The sequence below is a fragment of the Hypomesus nipponensis genome, chromosome 4 (assembly GCF_054491055.1).
Source record: "Hypomesus nipponensis isolate SF chromosome 4, ASM5449105v1, whole genome shotgun sequence".
In the NCBI taxonomy this organism is placed as follows: domain Eukaryota; kingdom Metazoa; phylum Chordata; class Actinopteri; order Osmeriformes; family Osmeridae; genus Hypomesus; species Hypomesus nipponensis.
In genome coordinates, this window is record NC_140364.1 from 9,410,729 (window position 1) to 9,428,221 (window position 17,493).

Sequence of the window (17,493 nt, forward strand, 5' to 3'; positions counted from 1 at the left end):
GGTTTGTTTGCTGATTGCTGAAGTTATTCTTTTGGAGGGATTTTCCATGGGCCTTGTCTTATCATCATAGGAAAAGCAGGATTCTGCTGGGGAGAAAATGTTCTTAGATGTACTGAGAGAGAGACAAAGAGAGAGAGACAGAGAGCGAGACAAAGAGAGAGGGAGAAAGATTCTCTCGGAGGCAGTAGATGGATGTGTGAGTACATCTTGTCTGAGCTCAGAGAGACTGAGCCTGTCTTCCTGGGGCTGTGGTTGTATGAGTTGTTACCGTGATGAGTCCGGACTGCTAGTTAGATGTTCTGAGCAGAGAGGTACCCAGAGGAGCCTGCAGCCGCTACAAGTCCAACAGTAGACCAGCAAGAGTAACATCATGCTGTGCAGAGACTCACGTACACACCCAACTAGTTATTTGAAGACATGACTTCAGGGTGACTTCAAATGACACAACTGAAGTTGAAGTAGAGCACACAGCTAAACAGACTTTTAAACTGGAACGCTTCAGTTTGAAAGTTTCTCCGAGCTAAACTCATTTTCTCTCTATCTCTTCCTCTCTCTATCTCTTCCTCTCTCCATCTCTCTCTCTCTCTCTCTCTCTCTCTCTCTCTCTCTCTCTCTCTCTCTCTCTCTCTCTCTCTGTGTCTCTCTATCTCTTCCTCCCCTCTCTCTCTCTCTCTCTCTCTCTCTCTCTCTCTCTCTCTCTCTCTCTCTCTCTCTCTCTCTCTCTCTCTCTCTCTCTCTCTCCCTCTGTCCTCCGCAGGTGATCAAAGCCATTGAGGATGGCTTCCGCCTGCCCGCGCCCCTCAACTGCCCGCCCCACCTGCACCAGCTGATGCTGGACTGCTGGCAGAAGGAGAGGGCGGAGAGGCCCACCTTCAGCCAGGTCCACTCTGCCCTCAGCAAGAGCCTCCGCTCCCCTGACGGCATGAGCTCCTCCACCCTGGCACGCAGGTGGGTACCCACCCACCCACAACACAGTACACAAGTGTCCCGGTATCAAGCCATATCATGATTGTACATTTTGACGAGGTCGTTCATGTTTTGAAACTTGTCATCCCTCCTTGCCTGCCTCTTTTCTCCAACCTCATCCCCTCTTTCTCCCTTCCTCCCTCCTCCCTTCCCTTCCTGCTCCTCCCCTCACAGGACCCTGGGCTCCTCCATCTCCCTGGCAGACAGGACTCTTCCCTCCTTCCCCACCTTTAACTCGGTGGGGGAGTGGCTGGACGCTGTAGACATGGGGAGGTACAAGGACAACTTCACAGCTGCAGGATACTGCTACCTGGAGTCTGTGGCTCGCATGACCGTCCAGTGAGTTAGCCTCCTCTACTCCTACCAGAGAGGGATGTGCTGTGTCACTGTGTGTCTGCGTGTCTGACTGTGAGAGTGGGAATCAGAGACCTGCGGTGGTGGTGAATGTCCGCGTCTGTGCAGTTTACTGTGTAGTGTGTAGACTGACCTGTGTGTGGTGTGTAGACTGACCTTTGTGTAGTCTGACCTGTGTGTAGTGTGTAGTCTGATCTGTGTGTAGTGTGTAGACTGACCTGTGTGTGGTGTGTAGACTGACCTGTGTGTAGACTGACCTGAGTGTAGTGTGTAGACTGACCTGTGTGTAGTGTGTAGACTCACCTGTGTGTAGTGTGTAGACTCACCTGTGTGTAGTGTGTAGACTGACCTGAGTGTAGTGTGTAGACTGACCTGTGTGTAGTGTGTAGACTCACCTGTGTGTAGTGTGTAGACTGACCTGTGTGTAGACTGACCTGTGTGTAGACTGATCTGTGTGTAGTGTGTAGACTGACATGCCCTGTCATCTCTTGTCCTCCAGAGATGTTCTGAGCCTGGGCATCACGTCGCTGGAGCACCAGAAGCTCATCCTGGCCGCCATCCAGACCCTCCGAGCGCAGGTCATCCAGATGCATGGCCGCGGGGTCCAGGTCTAACACACACAGGCAGAAGTATGGAGAGATAGATGGATGGATGGATGGATTGACAGAGCATAGGAGGGGTGGAGAGGTGGCTAGAGAGATCTGCACAAGCCCCCACCTCCTCCTATCCCTCCCTCTCTCTCAAGCCTCGTCCTGTCACATGATTAGGGTGCTCTGAGAAACCTAAGTGATGTGACCTCAGCCTGCCCCTTGAACAGGGCAGGAGGCTGGTCCTGAACCAGCCCTTAAAGAGATATGAAGACCAGTCTGAAACACTGTCTGGCCTAGCCTCTGTACTGCTGATGTTAGAACTGGACTTAACTTCAGTGGAGAACTGCTGTGTAGACTGGAGTACACAAGTTTCCCCAGCAGGAGCTGATCTCAGAGCAGCTGGTAAGCTTGAAGATGGACCTTGGCTCCTACAAAACTGAAATGGAAGAACTGGCTTGAGGTCAGAAATTGAAAGTGTGTTGAGAAGTAAGAGAGAAGGTGCCTCCGTCTGGGAACACTGGCTCCTCTTCCTCCTGGGGCTCTGACTGACTGGGGTTATCACATGACTGGTCAGGTGACTGATCCATACTGGGTGAGCCGAGACGGGGCTGTGTAGCGCCACTGTCAGCCAATCAGCTAGCGGAATTCTACTGATGACGATGACCAACCTGCAGGAAGTGATTGTTGAACTCTATAAACTGTAAATCAATGATGAAGGAAGGGTCAATGTGTTTGTTTGACTGTCCATTGTTTGTCTGTTGTCAATTTACAATGCTTCTGTTCTTCTTGAATGTTTATCAGATGTTACCTTTTATTCTTCCTCTGTGTTACCTGTGTGGGGGCTTCTTGTCCGGACAGGATTTAAACAGCCTTGTTTGGCAGTTAATGTCATCAGAAGAATACATTAACCTGATTATTTATTTATATTTATGTATGTTTACAGACCCTTCCGGAACTTCTTAACATGAAGAAGTGGATGGGGTCCAAGCAAGATATTATATTTCATTTAATAATTTGTTTAAGTATTACAATAAATGTTGTGAAAGTATGTCCTCAATTTGGGGGCATATCCTTCCAAAGTGTCTCAAGCCTGGGTTTCTATCATGAAGTCTGTGGAATAGTTCCATGTTCAACAATGCTGTATTATGCCAGGACGAAGGGAGATGCAAGTGTGGGATGTTTCCAGTGTTCTCTGACTGACAGAAAGAGTCAGTGTTTCCCCAATACATATCTAGGTGTACTTGAAGACAGGATCAGAGCATGTTCAGTCAGGAGACTCAGGTCGTATTTAACTTTATTAAATGGACAGACACGTCCTCTTGGCGGTGTGGTATACAGTACTGCTCTATTCCAGAGAAACCCAACTGACACTCTGTCTCAACAACAGTAGTGGATCATTCACATATCCATGTTAGACCCAAGAGCGCAGGCTGGGGTAGCGGAGGGAGCCAATCATGAGCATTTGTGACGCACTTACTTAGCGGCAATGTCAGAGCATGACAGTTCCTGGTCTTTAAATAGCCTTGTTAACGTTGGTGAGAATGATAGGCTGTGTGTACTATGACAGGGATTTGGCCAACTGACACAGTGCCCCCCCAGAAGGTCCCGTCTAAAACAGATCCACTTGCTTCTAACAGAACTATCTCAAAGCAGTGCTTCTAACAGAACTATCTCAAAGCAGTGGTTCTGATCCGCCAGGTGATGTTCAGTGTGGCAATGATTGTGCAGTATATCAGAATGTCGTCAAGTCAAGTTTTGGGCCAGCACTGTTAACTCTGTCGAACAACATTGCTTGTGCAATGTCTTGTCACAAGATTCCTACAACTGCAGAAGTGTCTCCCTGTAGTCATCTGGCTCCTTCCCTTTGTCTGTGACATCATTTATCACAGGCAACATTTAACTGTAACATATTTTGGGGGGAATTATTTTGAGTTGTATTTATAGAGCTACGCAATAGATGTCACTTTCATTCAGTTTGAATTTGTTTATGTATCATTGTAACCAGGTGGTTGCTAGTATGAAAGGACTAACAGTCTCTTTCTTTCCTCTCTTATAAAAGTTCATCTTTTTCTCTCTGTGGTTATTTTGAGTCAGCATGGTATAAGTCCATATCATGTTCTATAAAGATACGCTTATACACAATTGTTTATCTCTCTCTCGCACTCTGTCAAACTTAAAACCTCTTCAAAACTAACACTCTATCTTTCTCCCTCCCTCACAAACACACACACAAACACTCAAACACACACACAAACACACACACACACACATAAAGAGATACACCTTTTCCTCTCTTGAACACACTAAACTGGACCTTGTCACGATTGCAAATGAAACTCTTTCCATCACTATATTTCTCTGCCATGCTCACATTCTCTATCTCTTTCTCACACTCTGTCTCTCCCCTCAACAGACACCATAATGATATATGTTAAATACTGTAAATATGTATTTGAAAATGCAATCTATTTTTATAATTTGTTTGAAGAACAATGTGTTGAACATAATATCTGCTCACTGTGTAAGGGGTTTATTGTTTGAAGTTAGGTCCTTAGCCAAAATTCTTGGGTGTTTGGAATATAAAAACGAAAAAAGTTTTTTTGGTTTGTTTTTTGATGATTTCTACCTGTTAGAATAACAGATGGCTGTTGCAATATTGAAACGTGTTATTAAAAAATCTCCAATACAAATTGTGTGTGTGTGTGTGTTACAGTAATCAACACTTTCGTCTGCAGCTCCCAGGTTTCATATTGATACTGCAGGTCCTCCTCTCCCTCACCTCCAGGTGAACCAGCTCACAGTTAGACCCACCACACGTTCCTCACCCACACTAGTTTCATGTCTCTAACGTTTACACTTTCAATTACCTCTCTCTCTCTTTCTCTCCAGGGTCCATCCATCATATGGACATATTAAGGAGGGTCTTTTTAACTACTGCCTTTTTATAGTCCTCTCCTCCCACACGTCAATCTAGGGCTGGGGGAGCCTGTGAATTGACTGTAAATGCAAATAAATCCTGCCCTTTCTATGTGTTGGATGTAGGCAACGGTAGGGATGTGCAGATCTGTGTGGGCTCACCAGCATGTGTGTGCATGCACGTACCTGCTCATGCGTGTGTGTGTGCTTTTGCTACAGAATGAGTTTGGTTATTTACCTCGGCACTAATCCATCAAGTTTTATATTAAAATCTTCTTGAATCAGAGAATATTCGAGGCAAGGTAATGAGTTTCATCTTTATCCCATGGCTGGCTTCATACCTGCAAGGTAAATACACTCAGGCAGCAAAACCTCCAGCAGCCTCTCCTTTACAAACCTCTTCTTCTCTGCTCTCTGATTGAAACCTCTCTGGTGTATGTGTGATAGGATTAGCATGTTCATCGCTGTGTGACCCTGGCCCGGCACGAGAGAGCTGGACACTGCAACTAAGAGTGTATTGTTTGCTGATTGGATGATGTGCTTGTGAGATGACTTCACCATGACCTGTAGTTACATAAGCATCAGCACATCAACAGTCTTGGCTCATACCTGAGCTGCAAAGAACCATGCTCTGATTGGCTCGAGGAAGCAAATGGGCAAAGCGCTATACATGACCGCAGAGATCAGAAGGAAAGCCGCGCCGCGACTGAACAAAAGAATGAGGAGAAAAAAGAAAAAGAAGAAGTGAGAGAAGAGGTGTTAAGACGAGCGATTCCCAGCCGGGCGTCAGTTGGGGGCCTATCGTTCCCCCTCTCTCCCCTCTTTCTCCTTCTCCGTTTCTTCCTCCCTGCTTCCCCTGGCTGTGCAGATTAAAGGGAGTGGAGAAAGGAGTCCACCTCTAAATCAGTGTGAAGGAGAAACTTCCCTCGCTACTGAAGTTGCTCCCTGCTCTCTGGCCAAGCGTGCCGCTGCTCAAATCGGCTTTGAGAAATTAATCCCTGCATTGTGGAGGCAAATAAACAAACGAAGACAGTACAGGGACCTGTGTGTATGTGTGTCTTTGTGTGTGTGTGTGTGTGTGTGTAGCAATGAGCTATGGGAGCCAGAGCTATTCTAGGTGAAAGTGTGTGTATGTGCCGAGAGCTGAGGGAGCTAGGAGAGAGAGAGAGAGAGAGAGAGAGAAAGAGAGAGAGAGAGAGAGAGAGAGAGAGAGAGAGAGAGAGAGAGAGAGAGAGAGAGAGAGAGAGAGAGAGAGAGAGGGGTGTGGGGGTGAAAGATGTGTAAAAGGAAGGAAATGAGGCAGAAAAGGTCTGAACAATCCTCTTGAGCCCTCCTGGGAGAAAAGATTCCATACTCCTACCGTCTTCCTCTCTTCTTTTCTCTCCCTATCCCTTACCCTGTTCTCCTCTCTCCCGTCTGTTCTCTCTCACACGTTCTCCTGCGCTCAACTTATTCAACTGATTACTGGCTTTGTCTCTCCTTCAATCATCCTATCTCTCCTCCTCATGGGATGGAAAGCCATTAGTTCCAAATACTTTATTCTCCATTCCTCTCTTTCACCGTATGCTCTCTGCTGTCGCTCCATCCCTTTATACATCCCTCTCTCCTTCCCACTGCCCTGTAAGCCCCTCTGTCTGTGCAATGAGAGAGCTTGGGCTTGCTGGGCAGTTCAGGCATCCCAGTTGTCGGTGAGCTCAGATTAAACTCTGGCTGACCAACTGCTGTAGCTGTTTCTGACTGACAGACTGACTTCACAGACGTTTTGGATATCCACAGTATTAATCTACTCTTCTAGTGTGACTGTTCAGTTTCTACTGTTGCATCATTCTTTGTTTGAGTCAGATCAGGTTCCTGCAGGCGGGGGTGGGGGGGGGGGGGGGGGTGCAATCAAACCCTGTGTCTGAAAAGATAGGAGAGGGGAGGAGTGGAAAACAGAAATATGTAAATCTGACAAGGACCTCCGACTTCACTGCAGCAGAATATGACTGATTGATTTGACAGTAGTTCCAGTGGGCTTCAATGTTGCTGGGTGAGTTTCAGTGTGAGACAGAGGCTTTTGGAAGTCCTACACTGCCTCTTGGTGGTGGATGTGAGTGTAGCATCTCTCAAAAAGCTGTTACTTATCACTACTAAGTTCATGGATAAATCGTTTTATAATAGTGAATATGATAATAAAAAAGGCATAGAAATAAAGAAAACATTTTATTATCAAAAATGAATTATACAATAGATTTTTGTCAATGAATGCATCAATGAAAAGAGTAGCCGATTTGTAAGTATTTGTAAACTAAACTTTGTAACTGTGATTGGACTTTGATTCAGTAACTATAAAGAACCTTGCCCAGTATTTGTGTTGTTATTTCCTGTTCACCCATTGCAAACGCCATCTTCCTCCTCTCTCCCTCTCTCCCTCTCTTCCAGCGCTAATCTACCTTTCTACCTCTACCTAGTTTCCTCCTCTTATCTCCCACAGCTCCCCTCTCTCCCTCCCTCCCTCACTCCCTCCATTTCAGCCCCAAGGTCTGGGCGATGAAGCAGTAGATGTCCGTGTCCTCCAGGATGGCCTTGGCGGTGGGCTTGCCCGCCCCGTGCCCGCTGCGTGTGTCCACCCGCACCAGGAGGGGCTGCCGCTGGCCGGGGCTGCCGCCCACGCCGTGCTGCAGGGCTGCACAGTACTTGAGGGTGTGCAGGGGCACCACCCGGTCATCATGGTCGGCCGTTAGCAGCAGGATGGCAGGGTAGGGGGGCCCGGAGTAGGAACCTGGGGGCAAGTTGTGGAAGGGGGAGTATCTGGAGGGAGGGAGGGAGGGAGGGAGGGAGGGAGGGAGGGAGGGAGGGAGGGAGGGAGGGAGGGAGGGAGGGAGGGAGGGAGGGAGGGAGGGAGGGAGGGAGGGAGGGAGGGAGGGAGGGAGGGAGGGAGGGAGGGAGGGAGGGAGGGAAAAACAATTGGTTAGTTGTACTTGCGAAAGGGTGTGTGGTGTGTATGTACATGGGTGTGTGTGTGTGTGCACGTGTGTGTGTAGGTCACAGACATACTTAATTAGCCATTGGAACTGCTCTGGTTTGTCTGCACAGCCGTAGTCAGTGGTCCAGGCGTGTCCGATGGTGAACTTATGGAACTTGAGCATGTCCATCACTCCCACCTCAGCAACCGCGCAGCCAAACAGGTCTGGACGCTGGTTCACACACGCAGCTTAAAAAAAGAGAAGGAAGGGGGGGGGGGGAAGAGAGAGAGGGAGGAAGAGGGAGAGATCATTAAAACAAACTTTAATAGAAAAGATACTGTATAAATAACCAACATATAACAAATTAATTTGGGCCGTACACACACACACACACTTACATGAATTAATAATTCATGCTGCCTGCACACACACATAAACGACTAATTCAAGATGCATACACAGACACACATTTAAAACATGATTGCCTTTACTCTATTTGCAATCGCTCCCAAATAGCCCCAAACACTCTAAAGAAGTACACTCTAGATAGAGCAGTACAATGGCATATGGCTGGCAGTATTTCCAAATGACGTGGCTAACTGCTGTTTAATGTGCTGTTTAATCCCTGAATTAATTGGAGCTAAGTAGCTGGATGGATTTGACATTAACCATTACACTGACGATAGAATAAATCTGATATAATAAAAAAAGAGATAATGCTGTTCTGATGGCAGTAGCTGGGGGTCCATTTAGAAGAATCATGTTCAAATGTATGGGCCTGATTACCTTAGTGATAACTGGATCAACGTCCTCCAGATAACACACACACACACACACAAATGTCCGTACCAACAAGAAGGCCTCCGTTGGAGGCCCCGTTGACGGCGATGAGGCTGGACGTGGTGTACTTCTCCTGGATCAGATACTCGGCAGCACACTGGAAGTCATCAAAGCATGTCTGCTTGTTCCCCAGAGTACCAGCTACAGTAATTACACACACAGACACACACAGATACACACACATACACACACATACACACAGAGATCAGGATAGTATATCATTGTAAACCATGATATACAGATAAACTGCTTTAGGGGTTTCAGTGAAGGCTTGTGTGTGTGTGCGTGTGGTGTGTCTGTGTGTGTGTATACATGTGTGTACTGGATGTGTGTGTGCACCTTTGTGCCAGTCCAGGCCGTATTCCCCTCCTCCCCTGATGTTGGCCACAGCCAGGACTCCTCCCAGATGTCTCACATACAGCAGGTAGGCAACACTGGGGAGAGAGACACAGACAGAGAGAGCAAGAGAGAGGGGAAAACAGAGGAAGAGAATTGTGAACACACATCACCAGCATGCTTAAACACAAATTAGCAAAGACAGACACACAAATCAACGCACACACACACACACACGCACACACAGAGAGTCAGATGTACTGTAGGGATGTTCCTCACTTGTAGTGTGGTTGGACAGAGTTCTCAAAGCCTCCGTATCCATAAAGGAAGACAGGATGTGTCCCGTCTTTCTTCAAGCCCCTGGCGTGAACCAGGAACATGGGGATCTTGGTTCCATCCTTGCTGGGATAAAATACCTGACACAGCAGAGAAGGATTTCTCAAGTCTCAGGTCTGACATAGAAAGCTCAAAGCCAAATCTGCTCATTTCAACCCTAAACTCTTGTTCTAGCCCCTGAACCCTGACCCTTGACCTCAAACCTGGTTGGTCTCATAGTCCTCCTGTCGGACTCCCTTCACCTCCACCTGTCTGAAGACAGTGGGCTCTGGGTTCTCCTGGCTGAGGTCACAGTGGTAGATGATACCTGGAGAGAGAAGACAGCAACGTCTGTGTGTGTGTGTGTGTGTGTGTGTGTGTGTGTGTGTGTGTGTGTGTGTGTGTGTGTGTGTGTATGTGTGCGTATGTGTGTATGTATGTGTGTGTGTGTGTGTGTGTCTAACCTGGGGTAGTGAAGGAGGTGAACTTGTAGAAGAAGTCAGAGTGTTTCTTCTTGCAGCTGAGACCGGCTACAGTCCCCACGTCGAGAGGCAGATCTCGAACCCACCGGCCACCCGACAGCTCGTACAGCTGCAGGATGTCCTTCACGTCATGCACGTAGTTCACCAGCAGGTGGCGTTGGTTCACACATGCCACAAAGCCTGGTGTGTGCAGGGAGACGTTGGAGACGTGTGGGTGTTTGGGAAACATTCCCAAATGGCCTCTAGGTGGCAGCATGTTCCTGACATTCACTGGTTGGTAAATACTTTCTTTCGTATATGGCATATTGGTAATTGTATACACTTTCTGGGAGATAGGCTCCGAAGGAATTTAGTAAAGTGAGCAAATTCAAAAAAAGAACAGTCCAAATTCAGTCTAACAAGCTCAATCGGTGTATTGACTGACGAAAGATAACCAGCAGAATAGAGTTAAAGGATTTTGTTTTCTAACCCAATTTGGAGTATGTGCAGTGTGAAACTAATGTATGTGCAAAATGAAATGACAATCGTTCAGCCATATATGGTGATTTCCTGTGTGGCTCACTGAATACTACACTACACGACAGTCAGCTCAGTTTAGTTCCGAGTTTGGAAACAACTGAACCACACACAGGTCTGAACTGTACGCACATAACTAAATTTCCGCTTTTTGTATGTGCACATCCCTGATTTTTCCCATGTGTGCGTGTGTTTGAATGTTACTGTTGCCATGAAACTTTGAAACTTTCTAAGGAGAGGACACTTCCTCACGTCATTGCTGAATGCTGAAGTTTCGCTTTTTGATTAGATATCAGTTCTCTGACGAAAGTAGGCTTGACCAAGGAAGAAGATTCCCCCTTGGAGTGCGCCACGATGTGGTCTGCTCCCTAGATCAGCATCAGCCCTTCAAAAAGTGACCCTCGTTTGGTATCTGTGCATTTTGGACTAGCCCCTGATCACAAATTGAAAAGCCCAAACACAGCACCAGGGAATTCCTGTCTGGGTTCCCATGCTCAAAGACAGATGTTCTAATCTGCATCCAGTTACGCACTCACAACATACTATCATCCTTTCCCATCGATTGACTGTGCAGAAAACCATTACCTCGCTAAACCACTTCTCTAACAGTCCAAACAGTGTGAGAGTGCGTCAAGGACAGATAAGGGCTTTTTGTTGTGCGAAGCCCCTCCAGCGTGACCGCATCGCATTCCTACCCAGGACATCTTTGTCGTGCTGGGGCAGCAGCTCGGCCCACAGGCTCCTGTCTGGCTTCTCCACGTCCACGTTGATGACACGGTACCGAGGGGCGTCCAGGTTGGTCCTGAACGTGAACACACTGCCCTCGTTGGTGATGTAGGAGTACTGCGCCTCAAAGGTGGACACCAGCTTCACCCAAGGCAGCAGGCCTGAGAGACAGGGGAAGAGAGGTGAGTAGCAGATTGAAACGTGCACAGGACAGAAAGCTACCATGAATGTATGTGATGCAAGCTGAGATTCATCAACAGGAATGTGTTCAGGAACACCCAATGCGGTGGAACCCTGGCTTGAGTTTCTCAAGTGATTACAGATAATCCAAAAATGATTCTGGTGCTTTCTTTGTTGGTACATTCGATATTTTGAGGGGAAGGGGGGCAGAGGAGGTGTCCACCTGTGATGCCATTGGTCAGCTTCTGCAGGTCACAGTACCACAGCTGGTTGACTGGCTCACAGCCCTCTGTGATGGACAGAACCACGTACCTGCCGTCATCTGACACCTGGAGAAAGGGAGAGAGAGTGAAAGAAAGGGAGTCAGAAAACAAGAAAGTTGGAATCTACTTGGAACTAATTGTGCTGCATGTGCACTTATGGCTTTGTCAGGAGAAATAGATAGATAGATAGATAGATAGATAGATAGATAGATAGATGGATAGATAGCTAGATAATATTGACAGATAATATTGTACTGTGCCAACTAAATCACCCACGTCAGAACATCTCCACCCACCGTCACAGAGCTGTGCCACTTGGGGTGGTCAAGGAACTCTGCCACCAGGATGTCCTCTGATTGGCTGGTGCCAATCACATGGTAGTAGAGCTTCTGGTTGATGTTGGATGTGGTCTCTGTCCCTGTTGTTAAATGGAGAGAGATGATTGGCCGCAGGTTTTCTTGCGTGTGAAAGGAAATGGGTGGATGAGAAATGATCAAAAAATATTCTCACTTCCTCTTTCTTTCATGTTCTTTTTTTTTTATAACTCAGCCTTGTATGTTTGTGTGTATGTGTGTGTGTGTGTGGGTATAGGTGTGCATATGAGTGTTTTGCACATTTGTATCCGTCAGTTTTGACCCTATCTGCATTAGGGCAGAAGCATGTTGTGGTTTGTGGGAGTGTTCACAGCAGAGTGACTGAATGTAAATGTGTGTCTCAGACCATCAGCCTTGCCGTCCGGGCGGGGGTAGCAGTTGTAGAAGACACCCCGTGCGTCATGTGTCCAGGCCAGGCAGCTGAACTTGACCCGCTCAAGGACATCCGGCAGCGTGACAAGGTCGCTGACCCGCAGGAAGTGCACCATCACCCAGTCGGAGCCGCTGGTGCTCAGGCCATAGGCAAAGTACTCACACTCCTCTGACAGACGGCCCACTGGGGGGGGGGGGGGGAAGCTAGAGTAAGACACATGACGTACCACCTCAAACCTCTAGTGTGTGTGGTGTGTGTGGATGTGATTGTGTGTGTGGGGGAGGGAGGGGGGGGTTAGAGTGTGACACACTTTTGAGAGCCACGGTTCCGTCCTCTGATAGGGTGTTGGGGTCAAAGAAGACAGAGGCAGGGCCGTCGAGGGAGTCTTGGACGTATAGCACATCCTGGTTCTGCAGGCCTTGGTTGTGGAAGTAGAAGTACCTAGGGGAACAAGCAGGGCAACATTATTCTACTTTACTCTGCTGTGCTCTTCTGTTGTCTGCGGTCCTGTACTGTAGTCTACTGTGCTCTGGTCTCTCCTGTACTTAGTTCCTACCTGTCTCCTCTCTTGTAGGGGCAGCTGTATTTGGGATAGTTGTAGAGCTCAGTGAGTCTCTGCTTAAACTGAGATCTGATGGTGCACTGCTCCAGGTAAGGCATAGTCAGCTTGTTTTGCTCCTCCACAAAGGCCTAATTACACACACACACACACACACACACACACACACACACACACACACACACACACACACACATATGGGTATTCAGGACACATTTGAGTTCTAGACAATAATGAATACCAAATCTGTGCATGTACAGTATGATGCTGTGCTGTTGTTGATTTACTGGATCACCTTGGTCTCCTCGCTGTCAGCGTCCTCCAGCCAGGCATAAGGATCAGGTACCTTGACACCATGGTAGACATCAACCTGATGGATAGAGGTAGGCTACACATGACAGCCCTACTACAAACACACACACACACACACACACACACATGCTTCACGTGCTTTTGTATGACACACACTATCTCTGAGTTCTACGAAATACGTTTTCTGTAGAAACATAGGCAGTTTTTCGGGTATATTATCTGGAAACCAGAGTTCATGTTATCTTCGTTGGAAGCACAAGGTCTCGTTCAGGCATGTCAGGCAGGACACAAATAATTGATTGCTACAGATAAGAAACATGCTGTGCCCAGGTAAGGAACAGTGTCAAGGGACGGGATGCAGTTTTCAACAGTCTGTTGCTACGCCTAGCCCTGGCCTGGAGAGCACTTCCTGGTTCTGTGCCTGCCCCTTTAAGATAGAAGGGGCAAGAAAGAGAGAGAGCCCAATGGCAATTTGACACCGACCTTACTCTCATCCCTTCTGGCTGCTGGGTATTTGAATTCCATATCAGTTTCTTCAGACGTATCGGTTTGTGTCCCAAGCTGTGAGTCCGTCTGTCTGTCTGTATAATTTTGATGCAGGTTCTTCCGTTTGTCTGTCCCAGCTCACTGTGTGAGTCAATGGCTGAGAGTCAGAAGTGAAAGTGAAATCATGTTACTCTCTCACCCACTCACACTCTCCCAACACAGCCAGCGTTTGTCCTGCTCCTGGCAGGAAGTGACGTCATCCATCCAGTTTGGCAGGTCTTGGCACTGTGGGAGGGTCGAGAGAAAGGAATCGAGTGTGTGCGTGAATCTGTGTGTGCATGTGTGTGGTCCTGGTAGATGTTTTTTTTATTTTATTAATATTTAGTTTACAGTCATACAACAGCAGTGGAGTGTGTGTCAAATAAAAGGAATGTGTTTAAAGTTTCGCCAGGAATTTTAATGTGGCAACACAGCTGCTAGTCCATGCACTTGGACTAATGCAACTTGCTTCTCACCAGTCTCCCAGCATGCGCAACCCGCATGTGAATCCTCTCAAGAGGATTCAGAACGTAGCGGCCCGCCTGGTCTTCAACCTACCCAGATGCACCCATGTTACCCCGCTCCACATCTCCCTCCACTGGCTTCCCATCACGGCCCGTATCAGATTCAAGAACCTGGTACTGACCCTTAGAGCAATGAACGGGACTGCACCCGACTACATCCAGTCTCTCGTCCAGCCTTACACCCCCCCACTGTCTTCTTCAGACAACCACCTGGTGGTCCCACCTCTCAAGAGCGCCTGCTCCCAACCCAAGCTCTTCTCCTGTCTGGCCCCCCAGTGGTGGAATCATCTCCCCACCTCCATCAGATACATTGACTGTCTCTCCACCTTCACCTTGCTGCACTTGTTGGTTAATTGTAACTGATTTTACTGCTTGTACTCACTGTGAATTATAATGTTGTTGCTGGCTTTCCTCCAGGTACACTGTAGCACTTACGAGGATCATGTTGTTTACGTGTAATTATTTAACTACCTGCTCTTCTGGGTCCACCCATTGGCACTTATGTGCTTTTCACAATGTTTGCTTATTGTTTTGGTTACCCACAACGATTTGGAGGTATCTCGTTGTTTATGATCATTGACCAATGTACTTTTTGTAAAGCTCTCTCTTGTAAGTCGCTTTGGATAAAAGCGTCTGCTAAATGACTAAATGTAAATGTGATGTGAATCCAGGGGCGGAGCTAGACTCTCAGTACAGTGACGGCGGAGCTTCATCACAGGGCCCTCTGCTACCAAGTCATTTGAAAATTAAAACCGTTAAAAAGAAAACTGTAAAATATCTGATGAATGCATATGTTATAAAGTGTTGAGCCAAGTAAGCCTATATGTCAACTAAAACACTATCTCGTTCTTTTCTTTTAAATGCGCCCGATATATAATAATCATCTTTCAGCTAATAATCTGCAATGTGTCACTTGGCGAGGGCCCCTGTTCTCGCCAAGTGACGCAAGATCGGCGGCGTTTGACGGGCCCCTAACTGGCACAGGGCCCTGGGGTTACCGCACCCACGCTATCTCCTCTTGTGGTTTCATCATGTCCCCACTTCGACCTGTTTTCATGCAGTGTCATTTTCCAAAAACATGCAATCCTTTACTGTACATATGTGTACATAAGGTTGTCTAAGACGGATATGAATAAGTGTACTCCTGTCCTGACAGCTTCTCACACCCTCACGTTAGCTCCTTTATGGCCTCAAGCACCAAACTGTGGATCCACACCTCGCACCTGGTGATTTGCTTTCCTCCCACCTTTGCCGTCCTGTCCTCCATCCTGCCCATCCTGTCTTTCCCCCGCACCCCCCCGCCCCCCTCTTCTCCTTACTCCCACCCTCCTCCTCTCTCCCGTCCTGACTCCTGCCCACCTTTGCCCTCCCCCCTCCTATCCTTTCCCTGCCCCCCTCCTATTCTTTCCCTGCCCCCTCCGTCCCTTCCCCTGCAATTTTATGTGCAAAGACAACACACAGCTTGCAGCTAATGTCAGCGCACACAATGTCAACACACATAACTAACGAAAATTGTGTTTAATTATTTCAGATACATGATGATACATATCCTTTCCCATAATCCTCCCCCTGTCCTCTCCCCCCCCCCCCCCCTTCTGGGAACATGAAATGATGTCAAGTGTCGGCTTGTCAATAATTATTTTGCAGGTCCATTGACTGAAAAAAATTACCTAACTGAAACTGAAACTGTTACCATTACTCTGCACTCACCTCCATCACAAAAAGACAATTTAGTTACAATTACAAGGAGACCAATCACTTCAGAACAGTGACACATCTGCTGCCTAGACAGGTAAAGGGAAACTCTGTGTCTTCATCACGGTCAGGGATCATTGGGTTCAGAGAACAACAATAGAAAACAATATATGGGCTTCAGTGAACTGAATCAGTCAGGGCTTTTACGGGGGCAATAGTGCCATGATTAAACAATCCCAGAACCTTCATCAATTCACACTCAGTAACACCAGAAGCATTCTGAGTTCATCACAACCTGCAGACCAGCTTCCTTTTGATTCTCCACAAGCCCTGAGAATGTGTGTGTGTTTGTGTGAGTGTGTTTGTGTGAGTGTGTTTGTGTGAATGTGTTTGTGTGTGTTGTGTGAGTGTGTTTGTGTGAGTGTGTTTGTGTGAATGTGTTTGTGTGTGTGTGTTGTGTGAGTGTGTTTGTGTGAGTGTGTTTGTGTGAGTGTGTTTGTGTGTCAGAAGGACAGGCAGGTACAGCTACAGCAGTAAGCAGGTCACCTCAATGCTGTTGGAGGAAGAGAAAAAGACACAATGAAACTAAAATGTCACTAAACTGTTATTCCAACATGCTGCACCATAGAAATAATTGTTATACAAACAGTTATCTTTGTAGTTGCTAAAGTATATGAAATTCAACTTTTTCTTTTACACATTTCTTGAATACAGATTTTTTTTTTTTTCCAGGAAATGGTTGATGTCAATGTGGTTCATAATATAGAAATGCTTGTGGAATGGTTGAGTAGATAGTAATAGTGGGGGTTGTAGATACTGTAAGGGGCTTAGTGTCAACTGAGGTGTGTTGTGATAGATAGTGAAGGATATATATAGAGAGAGAGACAGAGACAGAGAAAATGACAAAAACAGAGTTTCAGACTTTTAATCTGTCTAATCCACAAAGCTGTGAAAACGACTGGGAAAAGGAGGGGAGTGAGGGGAGGGGGCTAATTTCAGCCTAATTTATCTGAAGAAGATTAACACAGTCGACAATGGTGGGGAGGGATGCTGTTACTGGAAGACTCAAGACATCTGGACTCCCTGTTGAATCTTCCTCTTCCTCGTCCAATAATGAAACATGGGATCTTAAATTAATCTCAAATGATCTATGAAGTCATGTATCATTGTGTTACATTGACAGAGGTTGCACAACCCTCGTGCCAGATACTTATACTGTAAATACAGTAACTATTCAAAGTAGTACAATTAGGCTACTGTTACAGAAACCATATTCACATGTCATATTCAGGGGGTAGTGTGACAGTAGCTAGTTTTGGCAGGATGTGTGTCATTCACAAACAAATGCCACCAAGCCCGTTTGCGTGGTTAAAGAGTCTCTCAGGTTTTACACGCCGACAAGGAAACGATGGAGATTGTTACACAGAGGGAGGTGGTGCTTATCCAGGAAAGAGAGATGAATGGATAATTAGTCTGAGGACTATTTCTGGAACAGATCCATTGTTTTCCTGTAGGTTTTAATTTTCTTCAGGATATGAGTGTTCATACTGGTAAGAAAGGCCAACTCGGCAGAGTGACCAACTGCCTGGCTAACTACAGGGTCTCCTCTATCAACGCCTGTCTGACTGCCAGTCACATGACCATACAGGCTCTGGATGATGTCCGCGAGGAGGTTAGTGGACCAGCCAAGACAGATGGAGGG

General features: G+C 47.0%; 2 protein-coding genes across 2 annotated transcripts in view; one reads left to right on the top strand and one right to left on the bottom strand.

Moving 5' to 3' along the window:
• epha10 (EPH receptor A10) overlaps positions 1–4,582 on the top strand; it is an 80,740-nt gene extending 76,158 nt beyond the window's left edge. Inside the window, exons 15-17 of the mRNA XM_084696281.1 lie at positions 758–948; positions 1,141–1,305; positions 1,820–4,582. Coding sequence (XP_084552407.1) covers positions 758–948; positions 1,141–1,305; positions 1,820–1,934 — 471 coding nt within the window. The 3' untranslated portion in view covers positions 1,935–4,582. The remainder of the gene's footprint in view (positions 1–757; positions 949–1,140; positions 1,306–1,819) is intronic.
• A 2,433-nt stretch (positions 4,583–7,015) lies between these two features.
• On the bottom strand, positions 7,016–13,774 carry LOC146295406 (prolyl endopeptidase). The gene is made up of 15 exons (XM_084696876.1): positions 13,531–13,774; positions 13,031–13,105; positions 12,733–12,866; positions 12,487–12,617; positions 12,150–12,359; positions 11,726–11,847; positions 11,390–11,495; positions 10,956–11,147; positions 9,727–9,924; positions 9,487–9,590; positions 9,227–9,363; positions 8,951–9,045; positions 8,621–8,752; positions 7,863–8,019; positions 7,016–7,616 (listed from the first exon to the last, which is right to left on the bottom strand). The coding sequence occupies exons 1-15, from the start codon at positions 13,570–13,572 to the stop codon at positions 7,322–7,324; spliced, it is 2,130 nt and encodes a 709-aa protein (XP_084553002.1). The 5' UTR covers positions 13,573–13,774; the 3' UTR covers positions 7,016–7,321.
• Positions 13,775–17,493: the final 3,719 nt, after the last annotated feature.